This window comes from Eschrichtius robustus, chromosome 12, assembly GCF_028021215.1.
Source record: "Eschrichtius robustus isolate mEscRob2 chromosome 12, mEscRob2.pri, whole genome shotgun sequence".
Classification (NCBI taxonomy): domain Eukaryota; kingdom Metazoa; phylum Chordata; class Mammalia; order Artiodactyla; family Eschrichtiidae; genus Eschrichtius; species Eschrichtius robustus.
In genome coordinates, this window is record NC_090835.1 from 41,620,024 (window position 1) to 41,635,601 (window position 15,578).

The 15,578-nt window shown below is 44.4% G+C and overlaps 1 protein-coding gene across 1 annotated transcript; it reads right to left on the reverse strand.

Annotated features, from left to right (window-relative positions):
- Positions 1-1,319: 1,319 nt before the first annotated feature.
- On the reverse strand, positions 1,320-4,500 carry CRIPTO (cripto, EGF-CFC family member). Its single transcript, XM_068558937.1, has 6 exons — positions 4,466-4,500; positions 3,621-3,673; positions 3,404-3,538; positions 2,829-2,943; positions 2,636-2,745; positions 1,320-1,432 (listed from the first exon to the last, which is right to left on the reverse strand). Exons 1-6 carry the CDS (start codon positions 4,498-4,500, stop codon positions 1,320-1,322), a joined length of 561 nt encoding a protein of 186 aa, XP_068415038.1.
- Positions 4,501-15,578: the final 11,078 nt, after the last annotated feature.

A 15,578-nucleotide genomic window follows, 5' to 3' on the forward strand; every position in this document is an offset into this window, starting at 1 on the left:
CAGTTTTAAGCCTGTTGTAGTCATCTCGTTCCATATGAAAACAAAAATACGCCCTCACCGTGGAAAACAGAGAAGTGCAGAGGAAAAATCCCACCACCTAGAAATAACCACAGTTCACACATTGGTCAATGTACTTCCCACTTTTACTGGGCAGACCAGATACATCAGATACATATTTTTAAAATGGGCTTTACAATGTATAGTTTTATCACCTGGCTTACAACTAAATATATTGTGAACATTTTCTCTTTTACCACTGTTAAAATAATTGCATAGTATGGAGAAATCATAAGGTATTAAGCACTCTTAATACATTGAGGGAATTTAGATATAATTTTTTTTCAAGGAAACTTTATTCTCTTTCCAAATCCTTGAGAAAACAGGTGTCCTTGTCTTATACAGCTTCCTACTGATGATAGAAACTTGCCCTTCAACTTAGCTTTTTAATCTGCTTCTCTGTACCCATCTGATCAATAAAGTAATGCATTTTATTTTCTCAAATCTCTCATTTGCTCCCACTTTTCTACCTAGTCTCCCAGCGATACACACACGTTTCCATTACTCCAGCATCCTGTCTCTCACCTCTGATGTCTGCCCCCTCCCTTCTCCTTTGCTCCCCTTACAAATGCTTCCTTTCCTTTCCTTTTCAAGATACTATCTTTTTTAAAAATTAATTTATTTTATTTTGTTTATTTTTGGCTGCATTGGGTCTTCGTTGCGGTGCGCGGGCCTCTCATTGAGGTGGCTTCTCTTGTTGTAGAGCCCGGGCTCTAGGCGCGTGGACTTCAGTAGTTGTGGCACCTGGGCTCAGTAGTTGTGGCGCACAGGCTTAGTTGCTCTGCGGCATGTGGGATCTTCCAGGACCAGGACTTGAACCCGTGTCGCCTGCATTGGCAGGCAGATTCTTAACCACTGCGCCACCAGGGAAGCCCTTAAGATACTACTATCTTAATTGATTCTGATCACAACTCTATTCAATGCTTTATGCTCAGTTCCACATTGGGAGTAACCTTTAATAATCTGAAGATAGAATTCAATTGTTTAAAGGAAACTGTTAATAAGCCCTTGGTAGAGTTACATGTATCAAGAAACACAGGACTTGGGAACAAGATATGGCATTTTTTTTTTTAAAGTAGTGTTTTGGAGAGGGCAGGGAAGAGGAAAGTAGTTGGTACTTTAAGGAAATGTTAGGGACCATAGGGAAATCTAGTCTCCATTTCAAGGCTACTAACAAATGATCATCTCTCAGTTGGGACATTGGAGAGACAGCCTTTAAAGGTCATGAAACCTGCATGGCAAATGCTGCACACAAATGTGGGTTAATAATAACTTTGTATAGCAAGGCAGATGCCAGGTAGCATAAGAGCACATGCAGACAGTGTTAATTCTGGAGTCCCGGAAGCTGTGAGGTGCTCATCCATCACATGGCCATCTGGAAGGTAGGGACACTTGGTCATTAAAGGAAATCCCTCTGGCACTTCATCCTGTTGCCCACACACGTGGCACATCTACGCGAACCCAAAAGCAGTTAGGGCCCAAGATTTGATGAGTACAATGTGCTTATGGGATCAATAGTACCGATTATGTGCAATTAGACTCCCCCGAGAAAATATTTTGACAGACTGTTAACTTGATCTTCCCTGAATACATGCTTTCACACCTGGTAACCTATCCCAGCCGGTGACGCCTATAATTGCTGGCGTGTGGCAGAACTTGGTTAGGCTCTGATGCTAAGGAGACAGCACATTTTGCGTCCCGAGTTCCAGGGAGAAAATATGGTCCCCACCTATCCAGCCATTCCACCCACACCTTCCAGTCGCCTATCCTGGGCCTGATACCCAATGCAAAAGGAAAAGACAGTCCCTGCCTGGATTGGGGTCCCATCTTGTACTCAGTGAAGCATTTGTTTTCATTTTCAATTTGTTGAACATTTTCAATTTCTGACATCTGCAGGGTCAGAAGTAGGAGAGGCCTCTGAACTAAGTTGGCCCAAGAAATCTGGCTCAGGTTGGGGTAGGGAGCAAACCCTCTCCTCTTGTTCTCTTCTAGGTCCCTGCCCTTGTCATTGTTTTCCTCAAATCAGTAAAAATCAATGAGGTGAAAGAGTTATGAGACCAATCACCAGGGGGCGCCCTAGAGGGGCGTTTTAGGATCCCTGAAGAAGTTCCTAAGAAAGGAGAGTGGGGTCAATTCCTCTGGTGGAATTTAAGGGCAATAATTGGAGTTGGGTGCCCCCAACCCTGCTGTGGGGTGGGCAATAACTGAGCTGCCCCCCTGGAGCCTGTCTGGGTCTCCCTGCCCAAAGAAAGGAACGCCAGAGAGTGTCTCTTCGTGTTTAAGAGGCCAAGTCTTTTCTTGTTTATTTGCCTCTATAGAACTTCACATACTGTAGAACGTCAAATAGACTTGAAATAACTCTCCACCTGAAAGGCAGCACGACTGGCTACATATTGAGGAAGTAAATATCAAGGACACCAGGGCGACCATCCCATCTGGAGTCCTCGATGCTTTTACAAGCAGAGCTTTGGCTGCCAGTCTTCAGCAAGCCATGAGGTAAGAGGAGAGACCCTGTTAATTAAGCGTCCACAGGCAACTAACTAACCTGAGAGGGCAAAAGAGGCAACCCTCCGCTTACCACAACCAGGTAGGAACGGCTGAGGAAAGCAGCGGAGCTGGCCGTGCCAGCATTTACACATGGAACACTTCCTGGGCAGCCAGGTGTCATGGAGCACGGACCCACAGTTCCTGAGGATGAACGGACATGCGGAGTTTAAACCCCACCTCTCCTTCCCTCTCCTCTCCACCCCCAGCCCCTTTCAGTGGCTTACTGTTTGCGCATGTCATGCTCACAGTTCCGTCCATAGAAAGAGGGAGGGCAGGCACAAAAGGACCCCAGCATGCAGGTTCCCCCATTCAGACAGCAGGTTCTGTTTAGCTCCTTACCTGAAATGTAAGAAAAGGTGGCTGAGAGGGTGGAAGGATTGAAAAGCTGAGTTCCCGTAAGCCAAGGTTAATATGGCGGTAAGGACTTAATCTCCCCAAAGTGTTGACAGATGTCTATAAACATTGTAAACCTCACAGAATAAGACTCTCCTTTTTAGTGTTCCTTTGGCTACCTGTGCTTTTGATCAGAGAAATCTTTTTTCACGCGTAGGCCAGTGGTGGTACCTGGAGTCCCCAGCATGAAGTGGGATCAGGTGAGGGAAACTGCATTCTGCGGAGGTGAAGTACACAATGCCTGTCTGGCCCCCAGCATCAAAACCAGTCCAACTATTCATCTGCCCAGCTCCAGAATCAGGTGCCCACTCTCTTAGGTGAAAGAGGGTCTAAAAGATACTCAGGAAACATGTGAAGGACCAGGATAGCAATACCGCACTGTAGATCTAAGGCAGGTACGTCTTACTGTTCTGGATTCCCGTGGATGGTACAAACTGGGAAGGCCGATGACGAATTGCAGGCTCCTCCCGGGACTGAAGGCCATCGTCTCTGAAGGCCAGGTCTCCCTGTGACGGACGGGCAAGTTCACAGTGGCCCAATCCTGAATGACAAAATTAACTCCTTGCACCTGTATTTCAGGCCACGTGAAAATTGCTAGTGATCAAAAAAACAAAGTCTCTTACCAGTGACTAATCCCAGTTCAAATGCTCTGGAAAAGGCCAGGATCAAAATCACACTAGGAAGAGGAAATCAGACCTCCATTAGCAAAACAAAGCAAATAAAATCCCTTTGAGTTAACACCTGGGTCTTCTCAACACAGGACCACAGACCACTAGGGAGAAATTGTAGAGCACCACTTTCCTTTTTTTCTTTTCCTTTCTTTTAAAATGGCTGACTAATTCATGTAACAACACAAAGAAAGATGATGAGATTAAAGTCCACCTAATCTCCAACTCTTTCCAACATGTATTATTACTTCTTAGGCTCTGTCCTCATATGCACATAATTTTAAGTAGGTATAAATCTTTTATCTTCTATTTCACGTATGTTTTTTCTCCTGCACATAGTTTTCATATAGGAATTTTAAATGCCTGGATGACATGCTATGTAATTTATGAATCACATTTTACAAACTATTTCATTTAAACCAGTCATTTAAAAGCTATTCAAGGTTTAAAAAAATTTCCCATTATTCTTAACGGTTCCCAAATATTGAAAACCTGCCTATACCTTTAACCTTCTCAGAAGCAGTTTCTTAATTTCGTTGTAATATTGACCTTTTCTAACAAAAGAGTAGGAAAACACTAGTCATTTCAGAGGCAGAGCCAATAACCTGTTTGAAGATGTTAAAAGCCAATAGCAAAGGTGGATGCAACTTTAAGTTCCAGGTCTTTTGGAAAAACAGCAGCACTGTTGGCAGCTCTTTAAGGTTTGAACGAGATGAAACCAAACAACAGAGAGGTGTAGGACATGTTTCCTAAGCTGGGAAACTAGTAATCAAAAGCTCACACTCAAGATTGGTTCATACCTGGAAGAAAAGCGCTCCATCTTTCTTTGGTCCATGGCGCCTAACAATTTAGAAAGAAAAAGATATTAGCCTGGCTTTAATTCGCAGTCATTGCCAAAACACCCAAAGGAAAACGTTAATTTCTTGAAGTGAAAATGGGCATTTAATGAGAAAAATATCCCAGATGAGAAATATGGTCTCCCCAGAAGGTCTCAGAAGCAGGAGCCAGGATGTCGGAAGAAACTGGGGTGTTCCTCAGACAGGTCGGTCCTAATAAACGCTTTGACTAAAACCTTCAGGGAGATTCTCCTTCCTCAGCCACAAGCCCCTGGGTGGCGGGGACAGCCCTCTGGTGGGCGGGGAGGCGGAGGCCTATTCGCATTACAATGCGTAAACGCTCCGGGGTGGAGGTGAGAGGCGGTGAAGCGGCCAAACAAAGAATGGAAAAGGCCATTCTTGTAAAACTGTTGTTAATTAGCCCTAATGTCTCTATCATTAGTTTCGAGTTAAAAAGATCAGATTTACTCTTTGAAAGAAAGAAAGAAAGAAAAAAAAAAAAAGAGCAAACCAATTACTCTTATCGGGGTGGTGATTCCAAGTTAGAGGAGTGGTGGAAAGTATTGCTGTAATCGGGAAAACCTGAACACCATGTATGGTTCTCCCAAGGCGTTTGATATTTTATTGAAAAGTTTTATTTCCCGAAATTTGCTTTCATCTTTGGTTTTCCAAGAAAGGTGTGTTGAGCCCGTGCTCCGCCCCAGGCGGACTCAGGTGGTCGAGAAGGGTGTGTCTCAGCGGGTGGGAGGGAAAGGCGAGGAAGCAGGTAGTCCAAATAGAAGTTCAGGGTCAGGAGGGGGTTCCTTCCCTCTCAGGAGTGAGTGGGTGTAAATTCCAGGAGCACCTGAATTTGCAAGCGAAACTGGAAGGAAGCGGAGCCGGCGCCAGGGGTGGGGTGTGGGGCGAGGGGAGGCGGGCAGGGAGGTGCGAGTGTGCGTCCAGGGCCTGTGCCTTCTTGGTGGCCTGCGCATCGGGGTGCCAGGCCTGCTCTAGGAAAAAGTTCTGGAAACATGGCAGTCCGGCCTGGGAGGCCATTTCAGCCTTGCCACTGGGTTTCACTGCATTTTAACAGTCTCCCAGCGCCCACAGTGTGGCCTCTTCCATCCCTTCTCCGCCCTGCCCCCAACAACACGGGAATTAACCCCAGATTCAGCTGTGTCCCCTGTTACCCTATAAGCATTTATTTGGTGGTTCCCTGAAGCCCCGGACGCTGCTGCTGGAGAGGCATGTCACTTAGCCCATGGCCTCTTGAAACCAAGCAGGACCCTGAGGGGCCTTCCCAGGTACAAAAAGCCCCTCCATGTCCCTTGTCTCCTGTTGAGTCACAAAGGAGCAGGCTCAAGCAGTTAATGATTAGGACAATAGAGTCACAGAATCTTCAGTTCCTCCCTGAAGGACACCGTGTCTGATGCACATTCCTGAGCTGTGTTGCAGATACTATAACTGCCACCAGAGGGTAAAAGCTAACTGCATGATGATGACCAGACTGTAGCCATGACGTAAGCTGCTCCGTCTTGAGCAGCACTGAATCTATCTATGGCTAGCACAATTCCAAGAACTGGCCTCAAGAGAATGGGAAAAAACTGACCCTGGAGTTGAAGATTAACTGTGGTTAAAACAATCAAGATGATGCTGACACAACAGGCTACCTGGCTCCAACAGATCTTAGCCCACCATATTCCCCTATTTCAAGGTGGATGGGATTGGTTTATGAACCTATTTTCTTGGATTCCCTCTGGGATTAGGTCAATGCTTGAAGGAATCCTTAAGTTGGGATTTTATCTTCTAGTCAAGGGATCATAATTGGCACGCCAACTCTTTGCAAAACAGTTACTTAAAACGTTAGTAATGAGATGCCTCTTTTGGAATCTCAACAGGCACTTAAGGGAACCAAAGAATATTTCTTACACCATGTCAGATCCTTCCACTCTAAGAATCCTTCGTCGCCCATGCTCAGCTTGAAGTTACAGAAGACGTCTTCACCCCTTTTCCCTAGACATGGAAGGAAAATCTGGCAGTGGGGATTGTAACTGAGGAGATGAGACTGTAACTAGGAACTGTCAGCAACTCAGCATTGTTCCAAATCTATTTCTTTCTCTTTTTTTTGCCACACCACAAGGCTGGTGGGATCTTAGTTCCCCGACCAGGGATCAAACCCATGACCCCAACAGTGGAAGCATGTAGTCCTAACCACTGGACTGCCAGGGAGTTCCCCCCAATATATTTCTTAATTATTACTATGCCTGACTTCTACCATTAGCTTAGCTTAGCTTGCTGCTGGTGGAGAAAGCTGTTGATGTGTATCGAGATTGAGGATTAGTTTTTCTATAGGCTTCACCCTTGTTCCTTATTCTCCAGGACTAAGTGACCAAAGATTTATGGGTCAGATAATGTTCCAACCACAAGCGAGACCTGACGGCTACTTGGAACCGCGTGATGGAGACAATCATCTCTGAAAATAGAAGACTGACCCCTCCCCTGCACGTAACCCCTTTCCCTCTTTTCCCGAGCAAAACCTGGGGGTTTAGGTCTTTGTGACATAAGTCTACCATCTCCCCAGGGTTGCTGGCTTCCTCAATAAGGCTATCTTTCCTTTTACCCTACACTTGTCTTTCAGTACTGGACTCTTGAGCAACGAGCCACGGAGCCTGGGTTTGGTAGCACTCTCACCTAACATCTGAGTGCTCCAGATCATTTAGTTCGTTATTAAATATGTCCAAAGTCATAAGTAGTTTCTCAATATCATTCACTCCTAATTTCTAAAGTAAAAGCCCAGTGTTTACCTAATATTGCCAGGCACACAAGTGTGAAGCTTTTATCTGGTGCTGAAATGGCACAACTTGTCTCAGGACTTAATGAAGCTCAGGTTCTTTATGTCTTAGCGCAGAAGGAATTCAGCGAGAGGCAAAGTGATAGGTAAGAAGCAGACTTATTAATGTAAAGAGGTTGCAGGAAAACGGAGCTAGAAAGGATGGTCATGTCCCAGGTCTCGGGATGGGCCACCAAGTGAGGGTGCTTGGCTTTGAGCAGGAAGGAATTCAAGAGTGAACCACAGTAAAGTGAAAGCAGAGATACACATTCCATAGGCAGAACGCAGTCCATTTCAAAAGGCGAGAGGGCCCCGAAATATGGGTTGGTTAGTTTTTATGGGCTGGGTAATTTCACAGGCTAACGAGTGGGGAAGAGGCAGGGATTTCCAGGAGTTGGGCCACCGCCCACATTTTGGCCTTTTATGGTCAGCCTTGGAACTGTCATGGCGCCTGTGGGTGTGTCATTTAGCATATGCTAATGTTTACAATGAGTGCATAATGAAGCTCAAGGTCTACCGGGAGTCAGATCTTCTGCCATCTTGGGCCTGGTCGGCTCTAATCAGTTGTTTTTTTTTTTTTAACATCTTTATTGCAGTATAATTGCTTTACAATGTTGTGTTAGTTTCTGCTGTAAAACAAAGTGAATCAGCTATACGTATACTTATATCCCCATATCCCCTCCCTCTTGCGTCTCCCTCCCACCCTCCCTATCCCACCCCTCTAGGTGGTCACAAAGCACCAAGCTAGTCTCCCTGTGTTCTGCAGCTGCTTCCCACTAGCTATCTATTTTACATTTGGTAGTGTATATAGAGAGAGTCCATGCCACTCTCTCACTTACCCTTCCCCCTCCCCGTGACCCCAAGTCCATTCTCTACATCTGCATCTTTATCTAACCAGTTTTTGTCGACTCCAGTTTTTCTCGACCACTGTGTTATTCTTGAAGGGTTGTGCCCTGCCCCCTTCCCTCCTGTTTCAGTTCTCTTGTCACCCATCTCTGTCCATTGGATTTACACCGTGGCAAAACGAATTGGCAGCAGCATCTGAAGCCATTTCAGCATTAGTGTCTACCTCTGTGAAGGCAACAGGTCCACAGGTGCTAAAGAAGAGCCGTTATTTGCTTCTACACCTGCATCTTGGGAGAATTAAACTTTAAATTATTTTTAGTGGGAGGTAGGTCCCCATCAAAGCAATGGTGGGATGCGATGCAGCCCATTTACTCATAGCTGGTGGCATTTTTACTCCACAGCAGCTCACTAATTCCTGCTGTGCTTCAACTCCCTGTGTGGCCTTTCAACTTGTTAAAAAGCTTCAAGTGTCACGCTGAGATTCAGAGAGAATGGGGAACTTGGCCTGAAGCTCTAGAAGCTGGATATGGCGAAGGCCAGTGCAGAGGAGAAAGCTAATCACCCAACCCCAGGAGTTGCACGGAGGCTTAAAGAAAGTACAGTACATTCTTAGTGCACTTTGTGCTTCACAGTCCTCAACAATCCGGTGTGCTAAGTAGATAACAGCATTGGCAATATTAGTCTCATTTTATGGATGAAACAAAGAATCCCGTCTGTGGACTTAAATGTCTTTTTCCACAGAGGCTGGGCAGGTCTGTGGCAGAACTGGCAGCAGGACACCACCCCTGCATTGACACTTCCTTATTTAAAGGGGCTCTTGTGGAACTTTTAGAACTTGAATTAGGATCCCTGGAAATCACCTCCCCACTTTCAGGAGGGAACCAAGGCCCTGAGTCTGCATGGCTGGTGTGTTCAGCCTGCAGCCCACACAGAATCTCTGTGTACCCAAAGACTGGAACTCACTGAAAAGATCTGCATTCCCCACGGGCACAGAGGGCAAAGAAAGGCAAGTGTATGCACTAGACAGAATCTGGGCAAACTTTTGAGTTAGGAAGAAGATGAGGGAGAGGGGAAGGCAGAGGTGCCTGAGTGGCCAGACATTTGCTATCCGGCTGGCGGCCTGCAGACTGTTCATTCAACAAGTATTTAATGAGTCTACTATGTTACCGGTCAAGGGCTGGGCTCTGGGGACACAGTGGTGAGAGGTGACCCCACCGCATAGTGGGGGGATAAAGGACGATAATCAGTGATGGTAGTTGTGCGGCTGTCTCTGGGTGGGGAGTTGATTGGTGACTCTAGGACGGCCACTGGACACCTCTGCTCAGTCACTGCTGACTGACAGATGCCACCCAGCATCTGGCCAGTGAGTACTGTGTTAGAGACCCACGGAGGGCCTGGGGATGGGAGACCCTGGAATGTGGGTTCTCCAGCCACCGGCAGCCCACCTCCTCCCTTATGGAGGGCACTGACAAACAAATGGTCTTGGTCTCAGGACGGTTCGGTATTGCCCTCTTGTTGTCAAACCCAAGTTTGTGTGCCAACGCACAAAGGGGCCAAACAGACCGAAACATGCATTGGGCACACGAACTTGGCTTCGACAACTCTGAGCTGTCCTGTGTTAAACGCTGGGGCAAGAGAGACAGAGTTGTGTGTGTTTAAAATATACAAGTAAGAATTTGCCTTAAAACCATCCAACCAACCAAAAATAGTCGAAACCAAAAAACATCGTAATCAAAAGAGAAACTTCCAGTGTGTGTCTCAAATTCAAGGAAGAAAACACATTTGGAGGTAGGATAGTTTTAGAAAGCCAATTCGAACATTTCAGCGGTCGAGACCATTTAGAATTAAACCCCAACTGAATAGTTAATAAACAGAGCAGCCATTTCTGTAGCACAATGAGGAGGTTTTAAGGTCAAAGCCTACTTTTATCATAGGATTCCTAGGGACACGTTGTGTCTTGCTCCTGCCATTGTCCCCTCAGGCCAGAGGATGGGGGAGAGCGGCAAGCCAGGCTGGGGAATTTCTCCAGCTGAGGAATGCGGGGCCTCTTATCCCACCAAGCTCAGCGCCCAACAGCTTCTGATAAAACTCAAGTAACACTCTTGTCAGAAGTGGAGCCCTCGCCCGTTCATCAAGTAAATGGCTTTCTGTTTTCACCAGTTAACAAACCCTATTCTGTGTTGTGCGGCTGGAAACCTATTCTGTATTTGCTACAGACCTCTGTGTGGGTTTTAGAAGAATAGATTCTTGCTCTCAAAAATCTTCAATCTCAGTAGGGAAGACTGCTCAAACGAGCCATTTTAGAGCTATACTGTTACAGAAATTGGGTAAGAGGGACAGAGAAGGGCTTAAGAGGGGGCTCCATTTGTGTATGTGTGTGCAGGAGGTGGGGACTATATCATATGAATTTCTATGTAGACATATCATAAACTATCTTATCAGGAATCACCTGGTGTGTTTCTGTGTTCTGCAGTGAACTCCCTTATATGTATATCCTGGTGATTGCTTGGGAATATATCTAGCCGATAAACTACTGGCACTGGAATTGCTTGGTTAAAGGGTGGACATTTCCAAATTATTTTCCTAGAAGGCAGCACCGGTCTCCTGTCCCTCCCTTCTCCTCCCTTCCCCACATATCCTCCAGGTCCTTACCAGCTGGCTGCAGGAAGCATCTTAATTTTTGCCAATTCTATATGTGAAGATAGTATCCTGTTGTTGTTTGGATTTGCACTGTTATGTTTATTGGATGCTTGTATTTCTTTTTCTAGGGACTGGCAGGTGGTTCTTAGAGGGAACTTGAACTGGAGTTCCCCTCATTTTGTCAACACTGTGGTAAATTGCTGGTTTTCTTGTCTTTCACCAGCCCCTCCCCCTATGCCTTATCCCTCAGACTAGGAGATCCAGAAACCTGGTCTTCTGGAAATCTCGCTTCCCCAGCCTCTAGTGCAGTGTCTGCCTGTGCTGGTTTCCTTTTGGCTAAATCTTATTCCATCTGCCACATTTGTGGCTGACTCAGCGTTACATTTCAGCCTTACTTTATAAAAGGGAAGGTGGAGCGGGCGTGGACTAGGTCTTTGAGAAGCGCCAAAGGAAAACAAATCGCGCCTCCTAGCCTGAGCCAGGGAATACAACAAAGAATACTCCCTCCCCGCAACAGTGAAGGGAAAAAAAAGTCAATCCTAAGTACTCCACGCAGTGCCAAATTCTGGGCAACTTATTCAAGAGAGTTCACCATATACAAGACGAGATAGTCCTGATGTATTTACTGGAAACCATGTTAGGGTAGGGGATTCTGATTTAGACTTTTAGACATGACTGTAGTTTAGAATTCTCACCAAAATTTTTTTCCTTCCAATCTAATTCAACAAATATTTACTGACCAGCTATATGTGCTGAGCATATTGGGGGAGACAGCGATCTCCAAGATTGGGCTCCTGCTCCCTTTCCCCTTCCCGCTAGATAAGATGAGCCCAGTAATCTGTGCCAAGTGCCATTTTAGTGTTATCAAAAAACTGTTGATAGGGAAGGAGCAGTCACTTCCTGATGGCTGCTGACCAGGTCAAGGTCAGTGGCCCCTGACAGACAAATGGATGGGCAGACAGACTTCTTGGAGTGACACTTGGGAAGGCAAGCTGGGGTCCCACTTGGTTTCACAAGACCTGGAGGATCTCATTTTAAAGTGCTTCTTACGTGGATTTTGTATCTGATTGCATTCAGGCATTCTTCACAGCTCTTAATGGTTTTGAAATGGACGAAATGCAAGTGGAGGGAGGCCAAAGTGCAAAACCCAAGCTGTGTCAGAGATGGGTTAAGGTGCTCCAGGGAGAAGATTTCCTGTATGCAAATGACCCTGGGCCCTTTGAAGTGCACCCCACTCTGGAAACTCTGGAAACCTATGGGAACTGTGAGATAATAAATGATGTTCTATTAAGCCACTAAGTTTGTGAGAATTTGTTACAGCAATATAAAACAAATACAAACACTTTAAAACTTTTTTAGTGAAGTATATTGTGCTTTCATAAAAGTGTACAAATAGTTAGGGCTACAGGTTAGTGAGTTTTTCCAAAGTCAGTACCATGGAACCACGACCCAGGTCAAGAAAAAGAATATTACTAGAACCCCAGAAGTTCACCTCCTGCTTCTTCACAACCACTGCCCAGTCCCTCTTACCCAAAGCTTTTACATTTCTAATTTCTAATCCCATAGGTTGGTTTTCCATGGTTTTGACCTTTTTATAATCATCAGTGTACGCGTATGTCTGCTTCTTTTTGCTCAACATTGTGTTGGTGAAAGTCATCCATGTTGTTTGTAGAAGTCTGTTCATATTCATTGTTGTATAGTATTCCATTGCATTGAATCTATACAAAGATTCAGCACCACTTATTGAAAAGATCATTCCTATAATACTGATCTATCATGCTATTTCATCAGGAATCAATTGTTCATGTGTTTGTGTGGCTGAGGTGGTTTTTTCTTTTTTAATGCCTTATTCTGTCTGTCTCTTCTTATATTAATACCATTCTGTCTTCAGTACTGTAGCTTTATACTTTATAAAAGTCCTTGCTATTTGGCATGGTAATCAGTCCTCTCCCATTGTTCTTCATATTTAAGGTTATATCAGCTATTCTTGACCTTTAAATTTCCATATAATTTTTAAACCATTTTCTAAATTTCCAAAAAATTCTGCCAGGATTTTGCGATTAGAGTGCATTCCTTTAGAATTACTATCTGTATCATATTGAGTCTTCCAATCCATGAAGATTTGTTTAGGTGCTGTTTAATTTCTTTTAATAACTTTTTATAGTTTTATGTATAGAGGTGTTGTACAGTTTTGTTGGGTTATTCCTAAATATTTATTCTTTTAATGTTAAAGTAAATGGTATCTTTTACTTCCATTTTTGTGGTGCTGATTTTTATATTGATCTTGTATCCAATACACTTAGGAAATTTACTTATTATTAGTCAGCTAGGGTTGACATAACAAATACCACAGACTGAATGGCTTAAACAACAGAAATTTATTTTCTCACAGTTCTGGAGACTAGAAGTCCAAGATCAAGGTATCACCAGATTTGATTTCTTCTTAGGCCTCTCTCCTTGGCTTGCATATGGCCATCTTCTTTCTGTGTCTCCCAGAAATTTTACAAGCCGAGAACTCTGACCAACACAAGAGATCAGATCATCACTGACTATTCCATTATTCTCTTTTTCATAACACCCAGTGTTTTTGATTCATAGCATTAGCCACAGTTTACAGTTGGATATTTAAATGTTTGTTTAGAGGACCCTCTTCCAACAAATAGTGACTTTCAAAAGGGCAAGATCCTTCCTTGTTTAATTCACTGTCAAATATTTAATACCAAACATACTTCTAGGAACATAGTAGGCACTTAATAAATATTTGGTAAATTAATAAATGAATCCCTACTGAAGGAAAATAAGTATGTATGAGAGATTTCTTTAAATTATTTTTATGATTGTAGTTTCCACTTTCAGTAATGATAGAATAGGTAATTCAGACCTGCAGGAAACAATTAGAAAGTTGGACAAAATAATTTTGAAAAATTGGCTTAATAATCAATAGATCACCCGAATTCAATAACCAGCGCAGCCTTCCTGAACCCAGGGTGCTGTGCTCAGGATTTTTAGCCAGCAAATGTGAAGTGGTGAGTCAGGAGCCCTTACCACTTGCTCCCACTTCAGTGGGAGACATTTAGTAATGGTCACTGAAGTAGGATGAAGCAGTTTATAAAAGTTTGGGTTTTTCATTCTTCTATAATTATGTCATGAATCAGGGGCAACGGTCTGATGAGACCAGGTATTTACTTGGAAGAAAGCTTCGTGGTGCGTGTGACTCAATGTTCCAACAGGAATCCTAGACTCAGAGTGGCTGTGAGAAAGCATTCAGTCCCCTGTGGGTATCTGGGTGAGCTTGTGTGTGGAACCCCTTTGGATGTGAGGCAAACATATACACCTCCCCATGGAGAAGCTGGAGCTGTGGTCTTTGGACTGCGTTTCATGAGTTTACAAGCCCAGCTGGAGCTGAATTGCACAAAAAAGTGTTGAGCTCTGAGAAAGTGGCCAGGGTTGGTAATAATAAGGCTGTTAGGAGTTGGGCTGCTTCCAGCTGTAAGGGGACACTGGGATGTGAAGACCGCAGGGCACAATCCTATCTGCTGCCCCTTGGGAGCTCAGAAACTGGAAGGTCTTTCTGGACACACTTAGCCCAGCGATACAACAATCTGCACAGGGTGAGTTTAATGCGATAATAACAATTCCTTGCATGAACATAGTACCTTTTGTATTTTAAAATATTTCCTGGTTCACATCCCTGCCTGTGAATCAGAAACAACAACTCCTGTGGAGCATGCTGAAAATATCGACCCCTGGACCCCTGTCCCAGACTTACTGAGTCAGAACTTCTGATGGGCAGAGGGGTCCATCCAGGCCATGCCAGTGAGAAGCCAGTCCTGGGTATCACTGCACCAGACTATGCTAATTCTAGATCCTTGCCACTCACAATATGGTCTCTGGACCAGCAACTTCCACATCACCTGGAACTTGTTAGAGATACAGACTCTCAGCCCTTCTCTGGCCTCTTGAATCAGACTCAGCATTTTAGTAAGGTCCTGGGTGGTTTGGGTGGAGGGTTGCCATGTAAAATACAGGACACTCACTTATATTTAAATTTCAGAGAAACAACAAATAATTTTTTGGTATGACTCATGTATTTGAGACACATATTAAAAAATTATTTGTTATTTATCTGAAATTCAAATGTAACTGAAAATTATTTTCATTTGCTAAATTTCTCAATCCTGTTGAGTGCACATCATTATAGTCTGAGGAGTCTGCACTATACAATGGCCTGTTCCTCCAATCAGCATCATAAAGACATCCCGTTGTATTTTTTTAAAATTTTATTTTTATTTATTTATTTTTGGCTGTGTTGGGTCTTTGTTGCTGCGCGCAGGCTTTCTCTATTTGCGGCGAGTGGGGGCTACTCTTCGTTGTGGTGCGCGGGCTTCTCGTTGCGTTGGCTTCTCTTGTTGCAGAGCATGGGCTCTAGGCACGCGGGCTTCAGTAGTTGTGGCTTACGGGCTCAGTAGTTGTGGCTTGCGGGCTCTAGAGTGCAGGCCCAGTAGTTGTGGCGCACGGGCCTAGTTGCTCCACAGCATGTGGGATCTTCCCGAACCAGGGCTCGAACCTGTGTGCCCTGTATTGGCAGGTGGATTCTTAACCACTGCACCACCAGGGAAGCCCAATCCCATTGTATTCTGAATGCATTTGTTGGAAAAAATTTTTTCCACTTAAATATGATTAAGCTTTTGAATGTTTCTCTTATAAATTGAAATAGTATTCAAGTAGAATCTGAACTGAAACTGCTTTTTCAATTTATATTGTTTAGTTCAGGATACCAGA

What these genes read in the sequence shown, in the direction of transcription:
- CRIPTO (XM_068558937.1), bottom strand. Translation starts at nt 4,500, where the DNA reads ATGGACCAAAGAAAGATGGAGCGCTTTTCTTCCAG. An exon ending in ATGGAGCGCTTTTCTTCCAG is followed by an intron (nt 3,674 to 4,465) that starts GTATGAACCAAT and finishes TCCTCTTCCTAG; the next exon opens with TGTGATTTTGATCCTGGCCT. An exon ending in TGAACTGGGATTAGTCACTG is followed by an intron (nt 3,539 to 3,620) that starts GTAAGAGACTTT and finishes TTTGTCATTCAG; the next exon opens with GATTGGGCCACTGTGAACTT.